General features: G+C 40.8%; 1 protein-coding gene across 4 annotated transcripts in view; it reads left to right on the forward strand.

Moving 5' to 3' along the window:
• LOC133061822 (adhesion G protein-coupled receptor E2-like) overlaps nt 1–21,524 on the forward strand; it is a 63,251-nt gene that overhangs the window by 36,789 nt on the left and 4,938 nt on the right. For all 4 annotated transcript variants that reach the window (XM_061150049.1, XM_061150048.1, XM_061150051.1 and 1 more), the window contains 4 exons: nt 9,767–9,833; nt 10,099–10,190; nt 11,079–11,247; nt 11,329–11,433. In XM_061150049.1, the coding sequence (XP_061006032.1) occupies nt 9,767–9,833; nt 10,099–10,190; nt 11,079–11,247; nt 11,329–11,433 (433 nt within the window). The remainder of the gene's footprint in view (nt 1–9,766; nt 9,834–10,098; nt 10,191–11,078; nt 11,248–11,328; nt 11,434–21,524) is intronic.

Below are 21,524 nucleotides of genomic sequence, written 5' to 3' on the forward strand. Positions count from 1 at the left end.
GGGGAGAGGGCCCTCAGGGGTAGGCAGGAGGGTGGCTGGGTTAAGAACCTCACAAGGGGATATAGTGAGGCCTGGATTTTCCATCAGCATTACTTGATATTACTTGATTCTTTAATCAGACATCCATAAATGGCCTTTCCCATTTAGGAGTTGTTTTACTCGGTGGCTGGTAAAAATAGTTAGTTTGCCCCCAAAGGAGAGTTTTAAAGCATCTTCTATTATGATTGCAATAGCTGCAAGATTTCGAAGGCAGAGGGGCTAGACTTGGGCAGTTGGATCGAGTCTCTTGGATAAGTAAGCTACAGGCTGGGGCTCAGATCCTAACCTTTGAGTTAACACTCCCAAGGCTATTCCTTCTCTTTCATGGACATAAAGTTGGAATGATTTTTCTGCGTCTGGCAACCTCAAGGCAGGTGCCTGAGTTAGGGCCTGTTTTAGTGTAGCCTCTGCCTTCTTTTGAGGAGTTCCCCACATCAGTGGGATTGAATCATCCCATCCCTTTAAGCTTTCATGTAAGGGCTGAGCAATTAGACCATAGTTGGGTATCCAGATTCTACAGTACTCAGTTAGCCCCAGGAAAGCTCACAATTGTTTTCGAGTCATGGGGGAGGGCAACTGGAGGATTCCTTGTACCCGATCAGAGGACAGCCTCCTGGACCCGTGTGTAATCTGAACTCCCAGGTAAGTGACCTTTGTCTTGATCGTTTGTGCCTTAGCATGGGAGACTTTATATCCTCTTTCTGCCAAAAAAGTTTAGAACCTGAATTGCATGTTTTGGGGCATTTCCTCATCTGGAGAGCAGATTAGTAGGTCATCTATGTATTGTAATATTTTCCCATTAGGTCCCAGGTCCAGATCTAGGAGATCCCAGCTAAGGGCCTGTCCAAACAAATTGGAGCTATCTCTAAACTCCTGAGGTAATGCTGTCCAAGTCATCTGTTGGTGTTTTTTCCTGGGGCCTCCCAGTTCAGTTCGGTTCAGTCGCTCAGTCATGTCCGACTCTTTGCGACCCCATGAATCTCAGCATTCCAGGCCTCCCTGTCCATCACAAACTCCCAGAGTTTACTCAAACTCATGCCCATCGAGTTGGTGATGCCATCCAGCCATCTCATCCTCTGTCGTCCCCTTCTCCTCCTGCCCCCAATCCCTCCCAGCATCAGGGTCTTTTCCAATGAGTCAACCCTTCGCATCAGGTGGCCAAAGTATTGGAGTTTCAACTTCAGCATCAGTCCTTCCAATGAACATCCAGGACTTATCTCCTTGAGGATGGACTGGTTGGGTCTCCTTGCAGTCCAAGGGACTCTCAAGAGTCTTCTCCAACACCACAGTTCAAAAGAATAAATTTTTCGGCGCTCAGCTTTCTTCACAGTCCAACTCTCACATCCATACACGACCACTGGAAAAACCATAGCCTTGACCAGACGGACCTTTCTTGGCAAAGTAATGTCTCTGCTTTTTAATATGCTATCTAGGTTGGTCATAACTTTCCTCCCAAGGAGTAAGCGTCTCCTCAGTTCTGTCTCATCAAAGCAAAGATTTGAAGTGACGGACATTAAAACCCTCGTTGCGTCACAGTTGTTGGGTTTTGAACAGACCATGTTATAGCTCTTAGACAAATCAGTGTTACAGCTCTATTTTATTTAGAAGATAGCAGGAGAATCCATCCTCAAAGCGTGAGGGCATGCTAACCCAAAGATGTGAAGAGAAGAGAGTGGAGGAGTGTGCCAGCTCGCAGGAGAGAGAGAGCGAGAGATAGAGAAAGAGTGTACACACACGGGGGGGGGGGGGGGGGGGGGGGCAGAGAAAGAGAAAGCGTGCACGCATATAATATAAGACCAAGAGTGATTTCTATCACTGTCTGTCTGTAAAACCTTGAGCAATAGACTTAAGTTCTCTATGTGTCAGTTTCTAATCAGTTACTCGATAAGAGAACTTCGGCTTTTCACTGTTGTTAAAATTAAATTGACTAACTCGATAAGAAAAGACAAATAACCCAATTTAACAATGGACACAACCTTTGGGAGTTGGGAGAGGAGAAAGTCCTAGGACCTCATGAGAACCTCCCCTGCCAAGCCGTGACTCTCCACCCAGATTTGCCACACAAACTATCCCAGGATGGGCTCACTCACCAGGCTCATAGTGGGAACAGCCTCTCACTCCAGACTTGACAGTGCTGGAACTTGAGATAGACTAACCCAGCAGTCTCTGTGGACGTGCTCATTTTTAAAAATTTATTTATTTTAAATGAAACAAAGATTAATATTTTTAATTGTTCTGCCCTTAGTCCGAGTCCCCGGTCGGGAAAGAAAACTTCTTGAAACAATGTGACTTGCAGTAGGGGAATTTATTACTGACTCGAGCCAGGGCCTCTCACCCTCACCAAGTGTCTGAGGATGAAAGGCCCTGAGCCCCAGTTCTCTCGGGTATTTATTAGGTCAAAAAAAGCAGCAGGTAGTTGGCGCAAGTGGATTGGTTACACAGTAGGTAGTTGGCACAAACGGATTGGTTACACAGTTGCAAAGTAATTTTTGTTGGTCCATCGTGGGGCTTTCAGCTTTCCCCTGATAGGTTCCCATTTTTCTGGCTAGGCATATGTTGATTGGCTGGCTCCAGGAGGCCTGATAATTATGTTACCCCAGGAAACCAGGCCTACACCTAATCTAGGCTGCCTGTCATGGCATTAGCCGTGACAGCCTCACATTAATGATAAAAGGTACAATTCACAAAGACAGTAGACATCATAAACCATTACACACCTTACCGACAAAGAAACAAAGACACATAAAGCAAAAACCAGAAGAAATATAAGGAGAAAGAAAAAATATATAATTATAGTGAGACATACTAATATTTCTCTGAGAATACTTTATCAATTGCAGAAAAATAATATAGAAGCATCTTGAATGATGTCTTAATAATTTAAATAAAATAGATTCATATTTAATTCATTTATATTAATCATATGCTACACACATATATTTAAAAGTTTGAATCTTATACATTGTTCTTAGATGTCCATAAGACATAGAAAAACTGGCAAAAAGATAAACATTACTAAATTTCAAAAAGTAAAATTCTTTTTTGTGTGTGTGATTCAGTTATACATGTACACATATAATATTTTTGAAATTATTTTCCATTATAGGTCATTATACAAGATATTGACTACAATTCCCTGTGCTATACAGTAAACCTTTGTTGCTTGTTGCCTATCCATTTTTTTAAATTAGAGATCTAGCTTTCTATTCATACTAAGTCAAGCAAGTGGAATCAAAATGTCATAAATTTTCTAGTTGGGCAAAAATTAATGTTTTTGAAAATATATGTTATACATATCATTTATATATATGTATACAAAAGCTTTTGTACTACACTTGATAAGGGCTTGAGAAAGAATGTCAAAAAAAAAAAGAAGAGATGAACAAATTGGAAAACATAAACTAAATGAAATGGGAGCTGTGAATATGAAATAGAAAAAGTGAAACAAACTAGATAAAAGTAAAAGATCCTGATATAGTCCAGTTGTTTTTAAATATAGCTGCTTATTAGAAACATATCTGGAGCTCTGGCAAAAAAAAAAAATGCAATATCTGGGCATTTGTATTTTCCAAATATTCCAAGATAATTCTGATATACATTTGGACTTTGAAAAGTGATTACATCACTCTGTATAATGGGTCAATGTATGGCAAAAACCACTACAGCATTGTAAAGTAATTAGCCTCCAATGAATAAAAATAAATGGGGGGAAATATGATTACAGATTTTTCTAATAAATGCTAGTTTTGGTGATATAGAATTCTATAATTTTTCTGTTGACCAATCATGATACAATAATATTAAGTGAGTAATAGTTGAGTTCAGTCGCTCTGTCATGACTGACTCTGTGACCCCATGGACTGCACCATGCCAGGCTTCCTGTCCATCATCAACTCCTGGAGCTTCCTCAAATTCATGTCCATTGAATCAGTGATGCCATTCAACTGTCTCTTCCTCTGTCTTCCCCTTCTCTTTCTGCCTTCAATCTTTCCCAGCATCAGGGTCTTTTCCAATGAGTCTGTTCTTCGCATCAGGTGGCCAAAGTATTGAAGTTTCAGCTTCAGCATCAATCCTTCCAATGAATATTCAGGACTGATTTCCTTTAGGATGGACTGGTTAGATCTCCTTGCAGTCCAAGGGACTCTCAAGAGTCTTCTCCAACACCACAGTACAAAAGCATCAGTTCTTTGGCACTCAGCTTTCTTTATGGCCCAACTCTCACATCTATACATGACTACTGGAAAAAGCATAGCATTGACTAGAGGGACCTTTGTTGGACTCGTAATGCCTCTGCTTTTTAATATGCAGTCTAGGTTGGTCATAGATTTTCTTCCAAGGAGCAAGTGTCTTTTAATTTCATGGGTGCAGTCACATTCTGCCGTAATTTGGAACCCTAGAAAATAAAGTCTGTCACTGTATCCATTGTTTTCCCACCTATTTGCGGTGAAGTGCTGGGACCAGATGCCATGATCTTAGTTCTTGAATGTTGAGTTTTAAGTCAGCTTTTCTCTCTCCTCTTTCCCTTTCATCAAGAGGCTCTTTAGTTCCCCTTTGCTTTCTGTCATAAGGGTGGTGTCACCTGCATATCTGAGGTTATTGATACTTTTCCCTGAAGTCTTGAATCCAGCTTGTGCTTCATCCAGTCTCGCATTTCACTGGATGTACTCTGCATATAAGTTAAATAAGCAAGGTGACAATATACAGCCTTGAAATACTCCTTTCCCAATTTGGAACCAGTCAGTTGTACCATGTCTGGTTCTAACTGTTGCTTCTTGACCGGTATACAGATTTCTCAGGAAGCAGGTAAGGTGGTCTGATATTCCCCTCTCTTTAAGAATTTTCCACAGTTTGTGTTGATCCACACAGTCAAAGGCTTTATCATAGTTAATGAAACAGAAGTAGATGTTTTTCTGGAATTCTTTTGCTTTTTCTATGATCCAACAGGTGTTGGCAATTTAATAGTTACAGAATCACAGAAGTAATAGATGATCATCAGTTTTCACAATCGATAGCCAGACAAAATATAAAAGATGATTACAATTGCAAACCATAATTGAAACATGATTAATCTAACAATATAAAATAATTACATACAATTTGGGGGGTCAAGCAGAGTGATGTGGTAAGTGGAAGTGTATACCTGGACATGTTTTCATCTGCTCAGCCAGTCTATGTCTTTTGGTTGGTGCATTTAATCCATTTACATTTAAGATAATTATCATTATATATGATCCTATTACCATTATCGTAATTGTTTTGGGTGCATTTTCTCTAGGTAGGGCTTTTCCTTCTGTTTCCTGCCTAGAGAACTTCCATTACCATTTGTTGTATAGCTGGTTTGGTGGTGCTGAATTCTCTTAACTTTGGTTGTCTGGAAAGCATTTGACTTCATCATATCTGAAGGAGAGTCTTGCTGGATACAGTATTCCTGGTTATAGGTTCTTCTCTTTCATCACTCTAAATATGTCATGCCATTTCCTTCTGGCTAGTAGTTTCTGTTGAGAAATCAGCTGATAGCCTGATGGGAGTTCCTTGTATGTTATTTGCTGTTTTCCCCTCATTGCTTTTCATATTTTATCTCGGTCTTTAATTTTTGCCAATTTGATTCCCATGTGTCTCAGTGTGTTCCTCCTTGGGGTTATCCCGCCTGGGACTCAATGTGCTTCTTGGACTTGGTTGACTGTTTCCTTTCCCATGTTAGGAAAGTTTTCAGCTATTATCTTTTCAAATATTTTCTCAGGTCGTTTATCTCTCTCTTCTCCTTCTGGGACCCCTAGAATGTGAATGTTCATGTATTTAATGTCCCAGAGGTCTCTTAGGCTGCCTGCATTTCTTTTCATTCTTTCTTCTATATTCTGTTCTGTGGCGGTGATTTCTACCGTTCTGTCCTCCAGGTCATTTATCCGTGCTTCTGCCTCAGTTATTCTGTTATGGATTCCTTCTAGGGTATTATTCATCTCTGCTTCTTTGTTCTTTAGTTCTTGTAGATCTTTGGTAAACATTTCTTGTATCTTCTCGATCTTTACCTCCATTCTTTTCCTGAAATCCTGAATCATATTCACTATCATTATTCTGAACACTTTTTGTGGAATATTGCCTACATCCACATCATTTAGCTGTTTTTCTAGGACTTTATCCTGTCCCTTCATCTGGGATGTAACATTCTGCTTTTTCATACTGATTAAATTTCTGTAATGTGGTTCTGTTTTAGTTGCTGTGAGATTTTGTTTCTTCTTGCTTCTTCTGTCTGTCCTCTGATGGAGGAGGCTAAAAGGCTTGTGTAATCTTCCTGATGGGAAGGACTGGTGGTGGGAAAACCTGGGTCATGCTCTGGTGGGCAGGGCCTTACTCAATAAAGCTTTAATACAATTATCTCCTGATGGATGGGGTTGCACTTCCTCTCTGGTAGTTTTTGGCAAGGTGACCCAACCCTCAGGTCTATGGGCTCTATGGTCAGGTTAATCTCCAAGAGGGTTTACACCAAAGGAGACATTTCCAGACAGCTGATGCCAGTCCCCTCTGTCCCTGTGATGAGCCCCTGCTAACCCACAGCTCCACAGGATATCCTCCAACACTAGCAGGTAGTTTTTGTTCAGTTTCCTGTGGAGTCGCAGCTCTTTTCCTTTGAGTCTTGGTGTATGCAAGGTTTTGTTTGTGCCCTCCAAGAGTAGTCTCTGTTTCCCCCAGTTCTGTGGACGTCTTATAATCAAATCCCACTAGCCCTCCCCAGTCAGAGTCCCTGAGGATTCCCAGTTCATTTGTTGGGCCCCCAGGCTAGAAGCCTGATGTGCAGTTCCAAACCTTCACAACAGTGGGAGAACTTCTGTATTATCGTTCTCCAGTTTGTGGTTATCCACCTGGTGGGTATGGGATTTGATTTTATCATGATTGTGCCCCTCCTACCATCTCCTGCAACAACTTCTTTGTCTTTCGGTGTGGAGTATCTTTCTTTGGTAGGTTCCAGAGTCCTCCTGTCTGTGGTTGTTCAACAGCTAGTTGTGATTTTGGTGCTTTTGCAGGAGGAGATGAGCAGAATCTTATCCTCCTCCATCTTGAACCAGAAGCCCTGGACATGCTCCCTTTCACTTGTAGGTCTCTTTTTGGTTGTGACTCACAAAGGCCAAGTCCATTTTGGGTTTGATTCCAGGTCTGCCTCTTCAATTTTTATGCCTGTTTGCTAGTTATGACCCTCTCCTCAATCTGGTTAAGTATTCATGTCAAGTATTGTTCTTCTGAAAACAGAATTTCTGTCTCTAATACCAGGTTCAACAACGATTCCTTGCCTGCTTGCTTAGTCACTAAGATGTATCCAACTCTTCGCAACCCCATGGACTGTAGCCTGCCAGGCTCCTCTGTCCACAGATTTCCCAGGCAAAAATACTGGAATGGGTTGCCATACCCAGGGAATCTTCCTGACCCTGGATCAAACCTGAGCCGCTTGCATCTCCTGCATTGGAAACCAGATTCTTTACCACTCACCACCATTCCCCAAAAACAGAAACTAGTTTTGAATAAAGATTTCTCCAAAGATAAGTAAATGACAATAAGTGCATGAAAAGGTGTTCAACATCATTAGTCATTAGGAAATACAAATCAAAACCCACAAAAGGACATGTCACTTCATACTCATTCACTTAAATGATTAAAGGAAATAAAGACTGACAATAAAAAAATGAAAAGTTATGGAAAAATTAGAACCCTCGTACATTGCTTGTTGAAATGAAATTAGTGCAACCACTTGTAGAAAACAGTTTCTCAAAAGTTTTGATATGTAGGTACTACGTGACCCAGCAATTCCGCTCTTAGGTATATATCCCAAACATATAAAGAGACATATCCACACAAAAAAATTACATCAATGTTCATTGCAGCATTATTCAGAATACCCAAAGCCTGAGAATGACATAAATGTCCATCAACTGATGAAGGTATACCAAAATGTAACATAGCCACATAATAGAATATTATCCAGCTATGAAGAAAGACTAAAAATGAATTTTCAGCCATAAAACCAGGTTGCAACATGAATGAACCTTGAAAACATTAAGTGAAAGAATCTAGTCACAGAAAACCACATACTGTATGATTCCATTTATGTGAATATCCTGAACAGGCAGATCCATAGTGACAGAAAGTTGATTAATGGTACCCTGGGGCTAGGATCAGAATTGGGACTCATGGAAGCGAGAATGAGGATTTCCTCATGCTAATGTGAATGCAGTTTCTTTTTGAGGAGTTGAAAGTGTTCTGAAGTCAGACTGTGGTGATGGCTGCACAACTCTGTGACTATCCAGAGATCACTGAACTGTACAGTTTTAATGGATACATTTCATTGGATGTGAAATCATATCTCAATAAAACCATATATATTTTTTTTAAAGCAGTGGGTGAGTTTTAGAGCAGATAAAAAATTAAATTGAATAATGCAAGAAAGGCTCTTAAAACTATGTTAGGTTCAGAGGACTCTCAAAAACTAACACATTTACAGACATCCCTGCTTCAACCCTGTTTATCTCAGGAACGTCTACTCATTGGTCTTGTTTCTACTAAAACATGGTTTCTTTGGGAATCTTCCTTAACCTTCTACTTCCTTAGACCCAAAACTGAGCATTACATTCAAAGATACATTGTCATAACCTCCCTTTTTTATCACTAAATTGTGTATCTCCTGCCAATATGGGATTTAAGAACATGTATAGTCTCTTCACCACTGTATTGTCAGAAACAACCACAGAACCTGTCAAAATAGAGACACTCAATACTTTTTGAGTAATGAGTGAATTATAAATGTACTTTTTAATTTTTAAGGGAGTCACTTTTTAAATATCTGTTCTTAATTGGACACTGCCTTGCAGTGTCCTGTTTGTTTCTGCCGTACAACAATGTGAATCATCCATAAATATGCATATATTTCCCCCTCTTGATACTCGCTCCCACCCATCCCCATCCCACGCCTCTAGGTTGTCACAGGTCTGACACAAGGTTGAGCTCCCTGTGTTATGCAACAACTTCCCACTAACTATTTTACACTTGGTAATGTATATGTTTCAATGCTGCTCTCTCGATGCACCCCACATTCTCCCCTCATTGTGTCCACAAGTCTGTTCTCTATGTCTGTGTCTCTATTCCCAATCTACAAATAAATTCACCAGTACCATTTTTCTAGATTCCATATATATGCACTAATATGCAATACAAATTCATTTTTAAACTAATTCTAATTGGAATAGAGTTGACTTACAATGTTGTGTTAGTTTTTGCTTTACAGCAAAGTAATCAATTATCCATATACATATATTCAGTCCCTTTTCAGATTCTTTTTGCATATAGGTCATTTCAAAATATTGAGTACAGTACCCTGAGCTCTATAGTAGGTCCTTATTAGTTACCTGTTTGAAATATAGTAGCGTGTATATGTCAATCCCAGTCACAGAATTTATCACCCCCTTTCCCCCTTGGTAACTATAAACTTGTTTTCTATATCTGTGACTTTATTTCAGTTTTGTAAATTGGCTCATTTACACACTTTTTTTTGATACTGCATATAAGCAGTATCATGTGATATTTGTCTTTCTCCATCTGACTTACTGCACTCAGTATGACAATCTCTAGGTCCATCCATGTCACTGCTGATGGCATTATTTTGTTCTTTCTGACTAATATTCCATTGTAAATATGTACACATCTTCTTGATCACAAATGCATTTTTTATTCTCTTCCTTCCCAGCTGCTGGCTCCACTCAGAAAAGGGATTTAAATGGGGTTTCCTTGGACCAGTCTGTGCCATCTTCTCTGTGAGTGATGACATTAAAGCATTGTTAATACTCAGCTAAGCATCATTTAAAGAGAACTAAAAGTGGGGGGCATGGTGACAGAGGTGACAAGAACAGGTGTGTTCCTGGGTTATCATGGGTTTGGTTGCATTTTCTAAGACCATTCTTAAAACTTAACACACTAATATGGTTAAAAATAGAAACTACCTAAGTACGGAAATGATGTTGGACAGGCTGGACAATGGACTGAAATTTTATGCAATAACTCTTTTCTGGTTTCCTGAAGGTCAATTTAGCTTTCTTTCTGATGACCCTTTGGATTTTGAAAAGCAGACTCTGTTCCCTCAACAGTGAGGTGTCCACCCTCCAAAACACGAGGTAAGATGGAAAAGAGACTGACAGCTCTGCAGATGTGTGGTCACAAGAGTGAAGGCGTGTGCCTGAAAAGTTCCTTGTGTCCATCCTCAGGTTTTCTAAGGAAACCCAGAGTTAAATGGATGGAGGTGTCCTAAGGCAGCAAGTTCAGACCTAGTGGTGTTTTCTGTTCATCTCTAATTTCAGTTTGTGAACTTATGACTCCCTCAGCAACATTCTCTGGGCTTTGTCAGCAGTCTTATGACAAATGTGCAGAGAACAATTATGTTCCCATGAAGCACTTAGAGGAATCTGTGACCACTTCCACAGTCTACTACACTTTCACACCCCACATTTCAAGCTCATTCTCACCTCTCTCCCACTCCTCTTCCTGGTAAAAATCCCAGTGAACATTAAATCTTCTAGGAGGTTTAGGCAGTCCTTTGTTCCACAAAATCTTGTGCATATCTGATGCTCTTTCTTTTGCATTTCTACCATTATCTTTTCCAAATTACACATCTTACTGTTTTGTTGTTTCAGTCATTTGAGTAGATCATGAGCTTTATGAAACTAGAAATCTCACCTTTGTGATATTTAATGCCCAGGACACAACACAGAGCATGATGCATGGTACTTCCTCAGGAACATTGGTTGAATGAAATTAGATATCTCCACGGAGGATCATAAAGCTTTTGCAACCTATGAAGTGTCGCTTCCCTTTCCATCCAAATCAAAATGTCATTCTAGATCTCAGTGGCATTTCTATTGTGGAGCATCATTGACAGCAAAGAATAAAACCAATCACAACCCAGTCTGAGAAGTCATTAGCAACAGGGAAAGGAAGGAGCATCCATGGGTGAAGATGAGGATGGCTCTGGTTGTATCAGGAACTTACTTTCTCCTCCTACCCAGGATGCTGACATTCAAAGCCACAGCTCAGCTCTTCATCTTGGGATGCACGTGGTGTCTGGGAATCCTGCAGGTGGGACCAGCTGCCCACGTCATGTCCTATCTCTTCACCATCATCAACAGCCTGCAGGGTGTCTTCATCTTCCTGGTGCACTGCCTCCTCAGCAAGCAGGTACCACTGTCTTGACTCCCTCTCAGGACTCATCCCATCCTCACTCCTCTCAGGTGAGCTGACTCAGAACATGCTTTGCAGGTCCGTGAGCAATACAGGAACTGGTTGAGGATCAAGAAAACCAAAGCCGAATCTGAGAACTACACGCTCTCCAGCAGGACCATGTCTGATTGCAAACACAGTGAGGTAAGATCATGAACTGCCCCCAGAGCACTTCACTAACCAATTCATTGATCAGCACATGCCTAGCACACTGGACAACTGCATATGAGCTGTTGATGTCTTAGGATGGCTTACCCTTTGTTTACTGTTTGACTCATTCTCAAGTGGCATTGGTGGTAAAGAATCCGCCTGTCAATGCAGGAGATACCAGATACCTGGATTCGAACCCTGGGTCAGGAAGATCTCCTAGGTAGAAAATGTCAATGAACTCCAATATTCTTGCCTGGAAAACTCCATGGACAAAGGAACCTGGCAGGTACAGACCATCGGGTTGCACACAATCAGACACCACTGAGCATGTGTGCATACACACACACACACACATACTCACACTAACCATTAGCAGTGGTCTCAGTTTGTTTACAAAATGTATTTCACGTGTATTCCTTAGTGAACTGAGTCCATCTTGACTCATATCAGTATTATTGAACACTTACTATGTGCCATGCATGGTTAACTAAATAAGCAACTATCAATGATCTGAAATGGTGAGGCACATTCTATTCAGAGTCACATGATCCTACAATTTTGTTGTACACCTGTCTCTGCATAACACTCAGCAGCACCCTCAAAAATGCAGGAAATGGGGGGAGAGTGTGTACTTATCTGTGCACCAAAGAGAAAGGTGCCAGCTGGAGTTTTAGACTGTCTTAACCGGACCGCCTGATATTTTGGGCACTCTCTGCGCTGTGCCGCGCTGCGCTCAGCCGCTTCAGTCATGTCTGACTCCGTGCTATCCTTGCACTGTAGCACGCCAGGATCCTCTGTCCATGGGATTCTCCAGCAAGAATACTGGAGTGGGTTGCATTCCTTCCTCCAGGGGATCTTCCCAACCCAGGGATCGAATGCAGGTCTCCTGCACTGCTGGCACCCCTGAGACACTGGGGAAGCCCCTTGGTACCCTCTACCCACCACAAAACCAAAAAAGATAAGCAGTAGTGACAATGATGGCAGTGATGACCAAGAAACAACACTTACTGGTTTAGACTTACAAACTTATTTTCCTTATATTTTCTGACCTCTTCCATCTTCTATTTAATGCCTTCAATCTTCCATCTCACTGAAAGGAAACTACTATATGCCTGGAAGCCCTTCTGCATTTCTCATATTAGCTGTCCCCCCAACCTCCATAAGGACTGATTTCACCACTGAATCTTCTACCACTTCTCCCTTTCTCACCAAATGTTCTCAGCACTTATTTCACAAAGAAAATCAACATTGTCATGATGATACTTTGTGAACTCTACACCATAACAAATATCAGCGTGCATCCTCTTGTATCATTGAGACAATGATCCTTCTCCTCTCTGAAGACAATTATTCCACCTATGCTTTTAATCCCATTATCAGTGCTTATCAATTTTCCTTACATTCTTTTTCACACATATTCTCTCTTCCACTTACCCTTCTTCCCTCACTCTTTCCTCTCATTTTCAACAGTATTTTCCCCATAGCCATGGATACATGTTTGGTTCTCTTCTGTCTTACAAACATGTACTACTTGGCCATCTTCTAGCTACCAGCCAAGAGTTGACATTTCTGTCTTTATTTCCCTGCCTTAAACTCATGCCTTCAGCCCATGCAAATTATAGTTTCTTTCCCCTGTATTTCACCAAAACAAATATCTCTTAGATTTACAATGATCTCCATCTCCCAGAAAGTCTCAGAATTTCTGATCACTCTCCACTGTTTTCTCATAAAACGCTCCATCCTTATGCTCACTAGATTCTACTTATACATTCCTCTTTGTCTTTCTTCTGTTCTCTCTTGCTATTCTCTCTTTGTCTCCTTTGTAGTTCCCTACAAGGGATTGGTTCCAGAACAACTTTAATTCCTGTTTTATTCTTTTCGCCTAGACAACAACGTTTATTCCTTAGATTCAGTCACAGTAGCTGCAAATGATGGCCATTAGTTTCTTTATCTCTGACTTCTCCTCTGAAATCTAAAGGAGTACGGAGTATTTAACATTTTTGGTATCTCAAAGTCATCTTCAACTCAGCTTTCCAATTTAATGCTTACAATCTTTACCCTAATCCAGTTCTTTCCCATGGTGTCCTTCTCAATCTTCATGATACCACATTCATCCTGTGGCACAAGTTTGGATCCTGAAAGCTACTCTCAACAGTTATCTCATTATTATCACAACCTACCACCCTTGATCTTTTTGTTCTTATCTTTTCAATATGTCCACAATCTCTCCTGCTAGCTCAGCTTCCATCACCTTCTCCTTAGCCAGGCTGCCAGCTTGCCTAAACACCTGCTATGCTCACCTAACTGACTATTCTTTCTATCCTTGTCACCTCCCAAAACATCCTTCACCCAGAAATCAGAAAGATCTTTTCAAAACACAAATAAAATCATTGCACTCTTTGCTAAATCCATTACATATAGAGTCAAAACCAAGAGCCATACATCAGTGAGAATTTGTTTGATTCATCTCCTGCTTTCCTCTCCAGCTTCATATATCATGTACTCGCCATTATTCCAACCACATCAAATTTCTTTCAGTTTTGAAATTTCAGTGTGCCTCTTTGGGACAAAGGCTTTGCACATAGTCCTTCCCTTTAAAACACTCTTTTTTATTCCTTGACTCAAAACTATATATGCCTTCAGACATATCTCTATATGTCGATTCCTCCATGAAGCCTGTACCTGCTCAGATTAGATCAGATTCTTCCATGTTTCTCTCCAATAGCCCCTAGAGAGTTTTGTCAGAATCATCTTACTCTTGGTTTTCTCTATTTGATTAATATCTGTTTCCTTCTAGATTTAGCGTCTGCAGGCACCATTTTGCTTTTCCTGTCTGTTATATCTTCAACATTTCACACAGCGCCAGACATGTAGAAATACTCAATACATAATTGCTACATGATTGGTTAAGTTAATCAGTGATTAATCTGCAACTGCGAGAAGGGGCAGAAACTGTCTTATTCATCAATCTCTCTCTCCAGTGTTTAACATTTTCCAAATGATCAGCAATTATTTACTAAACAAAGATGAATGAATGAATGAACTCCCTGATCATTAAGGGGATAAAATATCAAAAAAATATATTGATTATTTTATGGTGCCTCTTTCCTTTGGAAACAAGATAATTCTCTGTCCTACTATATTTTTTTAATTATTAACCATCCTGTCTACCAATTAACACCCAAGTATTTCCTTATGATACCAGAGCATTGTGTAGATCTTAGTTCCCAGGCTGAAACAAATCTGGAATGAAATATTAGCTCAACCAAGTGTTTGCTGTGTAAGCTTGGTCAAATTGCTTTTCAAGCTGTGAAACAATTTAAACGTTCAGTTGCCTCATTTGTCTCCTCCCTCCAAATTAAGACCATTTTCTTAGATTAACTCAGTCAGGACTAACCATGTGCAAAGGGAACTTTGCAGACTCTAAGTGGGTCAAGTCTTGGTGGGAGGGGCTGAACATCCTCCTTACACTAAATTCTGATTCAGCCAAGGTTGCAGAGTGTAACCTAGCAGGAGTTAATGTGGCTTCCCTCATACAGCTGATGCTGTCCACATAGGGAGGACCCCACAGACCTGAGAGGTTCAATGCCTTGCTCTACCACAGCCCTGTCCCACTCATGGATTACACTCATTCAGGCAGAACGGAACAAATAACCCATGAGTGTCTGCTTAAGGGAACGCTAACTCTCCATGTGCTTGAGTCAACTCACCCTCACCAAGGGTATAACCCTGTCCCTGGGAGACCCAGAAGAGGATCTGAGCTTCCCTCACTTCAGAACCCAAGAAAACTTGCACTTCCATAGTGTAGTTTCCTACTGTTGCTGTAAAAAGTTACCACACACTTGCTGCTAAAAACAAACAAATTTATCTTACAGATCTAGAAGTCAAAAGTTCAAAATGGATCTTATGGAACTAAAATCAAAATGTCTGTATCCCTTCTAGAAACATTAGGGAAATATGCATTTCTTAACCTTTTTTTAACTTCTTGGTGCTGCCTGCATTCCATGGTTAGTTGCCTCGTGATTCACTCAATCTTCAAAGTCTCTTTAGTGTAGCTTTTCAGACCAATCAGCTCACCTCTATCCTCCTCCTTCTTCCTCTTCTTCTTCTTCTCCTCCTTCATCTCTATCTCTCTCTCTCTCTTCCTCACCTCCATCATTATATCTTTCCCCACCTCTTACTCTCTTACTTCTCTCTCTCCTTTATGAAGACCTTGATCTTTACATTGGCTCATCAGGGTAATCCAGGATAAATTTTCCGTCTCAAGATCATAAAAATTCATTTTCACATGTAAGCTAATATATTTGCAGCTTCCAGAGTTAAGATGTTGACATCTTTGTGGGATCATTTTTCTGCTAGCACATCTATTGTACATGGGTTTTATTTACAGTTCAGCTCAGTTCAGTCGCTCAGTCGTATCCAACTCTTTGCAACCCCATGGACTGTAGCACGCCAGGTCTCCCTGTCCATACCAACTCTTGGAGTTTACTCAAACTCATCTCCATTGAGTCAGTGATGGCATCCAACCATCTCATCCTTTGTCATCCCCTTCTCCTCCTGCCTTCAATCTTTCCCAGTATCAGGGTCTTTTCAAATGAGTCCGCTCTTTGCATCAGGCAGCCAAAGTATTGGAGTTCCAGCTTCAACATCAGTCCCTTCAATGAACACCCAGGACTGATCTCCTTTAGGATGGACTGGCTGGATGTCCTTGCAGTCCAAAAGACTCTCAAGAGCCTTCTCCAACACCACAGTTCAAAAGCATCAATTCTTTGGTGCTCAGCTTTCTTTATAGTCCAACTCTCACATCCATACATGACTACTGGAAAAGCCACAGCCTTGACTAGATGGACCTTTGTTGGCAAAGTAATGTCTCTGCTTTTTAATATGCTGTCTAGGTTGGTCATAACTTTCCTTCCAAGGAGTAAGCATCTTTTAATTTCATGATTTATAGTAGAAACACTGAAATCTTCTTCATATTATATATATATATTTGAATAAATATTTGCCACTGTCCCCTACTTCCTGCAGAGATCATAGACATGGTGAAGAAACGAAATATACTTTCTCTATAGAGAAACACAGTAATGGCATCAGATAGCCATTGAAGGATTCTAAACTTCAAGTAATCTGATCAGCTATTTCTACTACCTATGGGCAAAGGACCAAACAAATCCATGGCTTAATGTAATTATGTCTTCTACTGTTTCGTAAAATTTGGTGTCTCTTGTGCTTAAAAGTTAAGAATGTCTTTCTTTCATCCTGGAATCTCTTCTATGACTTCCTGTCATCTTCTTCAAGAAAAACAAAATAATTTATCTGTGTTCCATTGTGTATAATTTCCTGGAGCACTATATTTGAAACCTTCTTGAGTAGAGATAATCATGTGAAGTTGCCCGTCCCAAACACCAGAATTTTCCCTGAGCTTTCTATAGACCTAGGAATAAATAACTCATACTGGGGGTGGTAAGGATTTTCCAAAAGGACTTCAGTGTTTTTTCCTTTACATCTCAGGTGATTAACAACAAATAACATTTCTAGACTTTTATCAATTTTCAAACTGCCCTATTTTATGACTCCATGAAGAAAACATTTCCCAAACTCTGAGCAGACAAATCGAGACATACATTTAGAAACAGAGAGTTGTTTGTGTGTGTGTGTGTGTGTTTTGTAGGACATTTAACTGTTATTATATTCTATAATTTCAGGATTAGTAAATGTAGGGAGATGGGATTTCTGAGAAAGACCAGGCTCAACCAAATTTCATCCAGTCTGATAGGCATTTTGATCTTATCCTGAGAAGTCCATCTGACAAGGAGATTTTTTTGACTAAAGGCTTCTGAGATTTCTTTTCTTTTTTTCAAAAGAAATATTTATCTTTCTATGGTCTTATGTATCATTTCTAAAATATTACCTTTCCAAGTCACTTTAAAAAGATCTTTGATTTTTCACAGAGCTAGGACAAATAATTTCACAGTTTGTGTGGAAACATAAAAAACCTTGAGTAGCCAAAGCAATCTTGAGAAAGAAGAATGGAGCTGGAGGAATCAACCTGTCTGGCTTCAGACTATGCTACAAAGCTACAGTCATCAAGACAGTATGGTACTGGCACAAAGACAGAAATATAGACAGTGGAACAAAGTAGAAAGCCCAGAGATAAATCCATTCACCTATGGACAGCTTATCTTTGACAAAGGAGGCAAGAATGTACAACAGAGAAAAGACAATCTCTCTAACAAGTGGTGCTGGGAAAACTGGCTGGCCACCTGTAAAAGAATGAAATTAGAGCACTTTCTAACACCATACACAAAAATAAACTCAAAATGGATTAAAACTCTAAACATAAGACCAGAAACTAGAAAACCCTTAGAGGAAAACAGGCAGAACAGTCTCTGACATAAATCAAAGCAGGATCCTCTATGACCCACCTCCCAGAGTAAAGGAAATAAAACAAAATAAACAAATTAGGCCTAGTTAAACTTAAAAGCTTTCGCACAACGAAGGAAACCAGAAACCAGGTGAAAAGGCAGCCTTCAGAGTGGGAGAAAATAATAGCAAATGAAGCAACTGATAACAAAGAATTAAACTCCAAATTATACAAACAGCTCATGCAGCTCAATACCAGAAAAACAAATGGCCCAATCAAAAAATGGGCCAAAGAACTAAACAGACATTTCTCCAATGAAGACCTATAGATGGTTAACAAACACATGAAAAGATGCTCAACATCGCTCATTATCAGAAAATGCAAATCAAAACCACAGTGAGGTACCATCTCACACCTTTCAGCATGGCTGCCGTCAAAAAGTCTACAAACAATAAATGCTGGAGAGGGTGTGGAGAAAAGGGAACCCACTTATGCTGTTGGTGGGAATGCAAACTAGTACGGCCACTATGGAGAACAGTGTGGAGATTCCTTAAAAAACTAGAAATAGAACTGCCATATGACCCAGCAATCCCACTGCTGGGCATACACACCAAAGAAACCAGAATTGAAAAAGACACATATACCCCAGTGTTCAGTTCTACACTGTTTACAATAGCTAGGACATGGAAGCAACCTAGATGTCCATCGGCAGATGAATGGATAAGGAAGTTGTGGTACATATACAGAGTGGAATATTACCCAGCTATAAAAAAGAGAATGCATTTGTGTCCATTCTAATGAGGTGGATGAAGCTGGAGCCTATTATACAGGGTGAAGTAAGTCAGAAAAAGAAACACCAATACAGTATATTAATGCATACATATAGAATGTAGAAAGATGGCAATGATGACCCTATATGCAAGACAGCTAAAGAGAGGCAGATGTAAAGAACAGACTTTTGGACTGTGTGGGAGAAGGTGAAGGTGGGACGATTTGAAAGAATAGCATTGAAACATGTATATTACCATATGTAAAATAGATGACCAGGGCAAGTTTGATGCATGAAACACGGCACTCAGAACCAGTGCTCTGGGCCAACCCAGAGGGATGCGGAAGGGAGGGAGATGGGAGGGAGGTTCAGGATGGGGGTACCCATGTACACCCATGGCTGATTCATGTTGATGTATGGCAAAAGCCATCCCAATACTGTAAAGTAATTAGCCTCCAATTAAAATAAATTAATTAATTTTAAAAAGATCATTGGAGGGATTCCCTGGCAGTCCAGTGGTAAGACTTGGCACTTTCACTGCTCTGCGCCCAGCTTCAGTCCCTGCTCAGGAAAATAAGATCCCTCAAGCTACACAGAGTGGCAGAAAAAAGATCATTTGAACTGTATCTTCTTATCCCTTGGAAAACCTGAAGTGTTATTCTTTGAGCCATTAAGTAAGGACAAAAGATACTTAGTTCTGTGTGTTTCAAGAAATTCATCATGTCATCAGTGTGAAAGAAGTCGTGGTGGTGGACTTCTTGGTTACTCAATTCCTGCAAATCTGGAATTTTACTGTGTTTGACAGGGCTTTCAAAAAACTTTCAACACCTATGATAAATCATGATGGAAAATAATATGAAAAGAATGTATATATGTGCATAACTGAGTCACTTTGCTGTATCTAATTATTAGAGAAACCTTGCCCCACTCACAGCAGCCTCTTGTGGCCACTAACCAAGAAACAAAATTAAAGTTTAAAAGGAATTGCATATTATGATGGGGCTACAAAGAAAGAGTCCATCTAAAAGAGGGGTCGTGTTGGGCACTCCAAGATGTCAACCTTGTTCTTGTCCTACAGGTCCTATAGTGGTAGGGCTTATCTCCACACCTGGGATGGGAAAGTTGCTGGATAAGGTCCCCTGGTCCTGGATACTGAGGAACAGGCAATTCCACAAGAGACACACAGGGGTTTGCTGTGGGAAATCTCCCCCACCCTGATGTCAGACGGCGTATCCACCTTTATCAGCAACAATAACACCCAGAACCTCAGCTCCCCCATCACCTTGGTCTTCCAGCATGTGAGTCCTGCTGGGATGGAGCTGTGGATGTGGAAGAGTCCTCCTGGGTCCTGGGCAGAGCCTTGGCTTTCAGGGGGCCCCCCACGAGTGCATCACATCCCCAGGAAAGCCCAGCATACGCTAGCTTTGGGTCAGCATTTCCGAGCAATAGACCCACCAGCTCACACCTACTTCCTGTCCCTATAGTCAGTGATGCTTGGGCCAAAGGAGAAGGCATACTGCATCTTCTCGAGAGTGTGGCCAGAATGTAAGTGGTCACCGGGCCACCAGAGGCTGCAAGATGGTGGGAACCATAGACATCAGCAGCACCTCAGCAGCTTTGCTGTCCTCATGGCCCACTATGAAGTGCAGAGAGGAACCCTCAGAGTGGCTACATTCAATGTGAGCTGCTGGGTAACAAATTCCCACACATGTAAAACCAGAAAAAATTAAATCTTGCATGGTATAGCTGGAATGGCTGCTCAGATTTTTACAATGCTGAAATCTTTCTGTCCGCCTGGACTGCATTCTTATTGAGGCTTGGAGTCCTCATCCAACCCTCTAACTTCTGGCAAAGTTCAGCTCCTTGTGGTTGTCAGACTGAGGTCTCATTGTCTTCCTATCTATCAGCAAGGGAGCAGGTATAGCTGTCAGGGCCTATATGTGTTCCTTCTCAGGTGGCCTCTCCTGGACCCTCTGACAGTGTCTCTATCTGGAGGCCACCAGGAGAAGCTTCCTTAGATGAAAAATCTCTAAACTTTGAATCTTTTCTCCAAAAAAAAAAAAAAGCAACTCAGTTTGTGTTTTTGCTTATTTTGTAGAGGAAGTTCCTTTTTTTGTTTGTTTTTTCCTCAAACTGGAGGATAATTGCTTTACAGTGTTGTGTTGGTTTCAGTGATAAAACAATATGAATTAGCCACGGTGGTTTAGTCTCTAAGTTGTCTCCAACTTTTGCAATCCAAAAGGCTGTAGCACCCTGCCCCCCCCCCGCCCCCGCCCCCCGCAGACTCCTTTTCCATGGACTTTCCCAGGCAAGAATACTGGAGTGGGTAGCCATTCTCTTCTCCATGGGATCTTTCGAACCCAGGGATGAAACCTGTGCCTCTTATGTCTCTTGCGTTGTTTACTGCATTCTTTATCACCATGTGGGAAGCCCACCCAGATTCACATTTGATTTCAAACCTGGAAGTGGTTATGTATACCACAGGGGACAGTGATATGGTTGTCAATAGAATTCTCAATACCATGAGAGTCTTCTGGAATGGAGTGCACAAGGGCTTATAGAAAGAAAGATTTGATGATGGCAGAGGTCAGAGGGGACTAGAAGAACCAGTGACTACAGGTGAGTCAGGAGAAATCTTTGCCTCTTCACCTGACCAGGTGAGCTGTTTACTTTCTCTAGCTCATCAAAACCAAGACTCTCTGGCAACCTGAAGTATTGGGGAATTCACTGAAATAAAAGTGGCACTCACATGAAAGTAAGCATGAAATGACTGCAGCACAAAATGCCTAAGAATCACAGGAGCCCCCAGAAGTTTGAACAACAATCCAAGGCCAGGTTTCCTACAGCCATGTGACTAGATGTCAAAATATCCATACTTTATACACCATTTTACATTTAGTGAAGAGTTAAAATATTTGGGCTTTGAATGCCAAGAGAATAAGAAAGGAACCA

Source organism: Dama dama, chromosome 9, assembly GCF_033118175.1.
Source record: "Dama dama isolate Ldn47 chromosome 9, ASM3311817v1, whole genome shotgun sequence".
NCBI classification, from domain to species: Eukaryota; Metazoa; Chordata; class Mammalia; order Artiodactyla; family Cervidae; genus Dama; species Dama dama.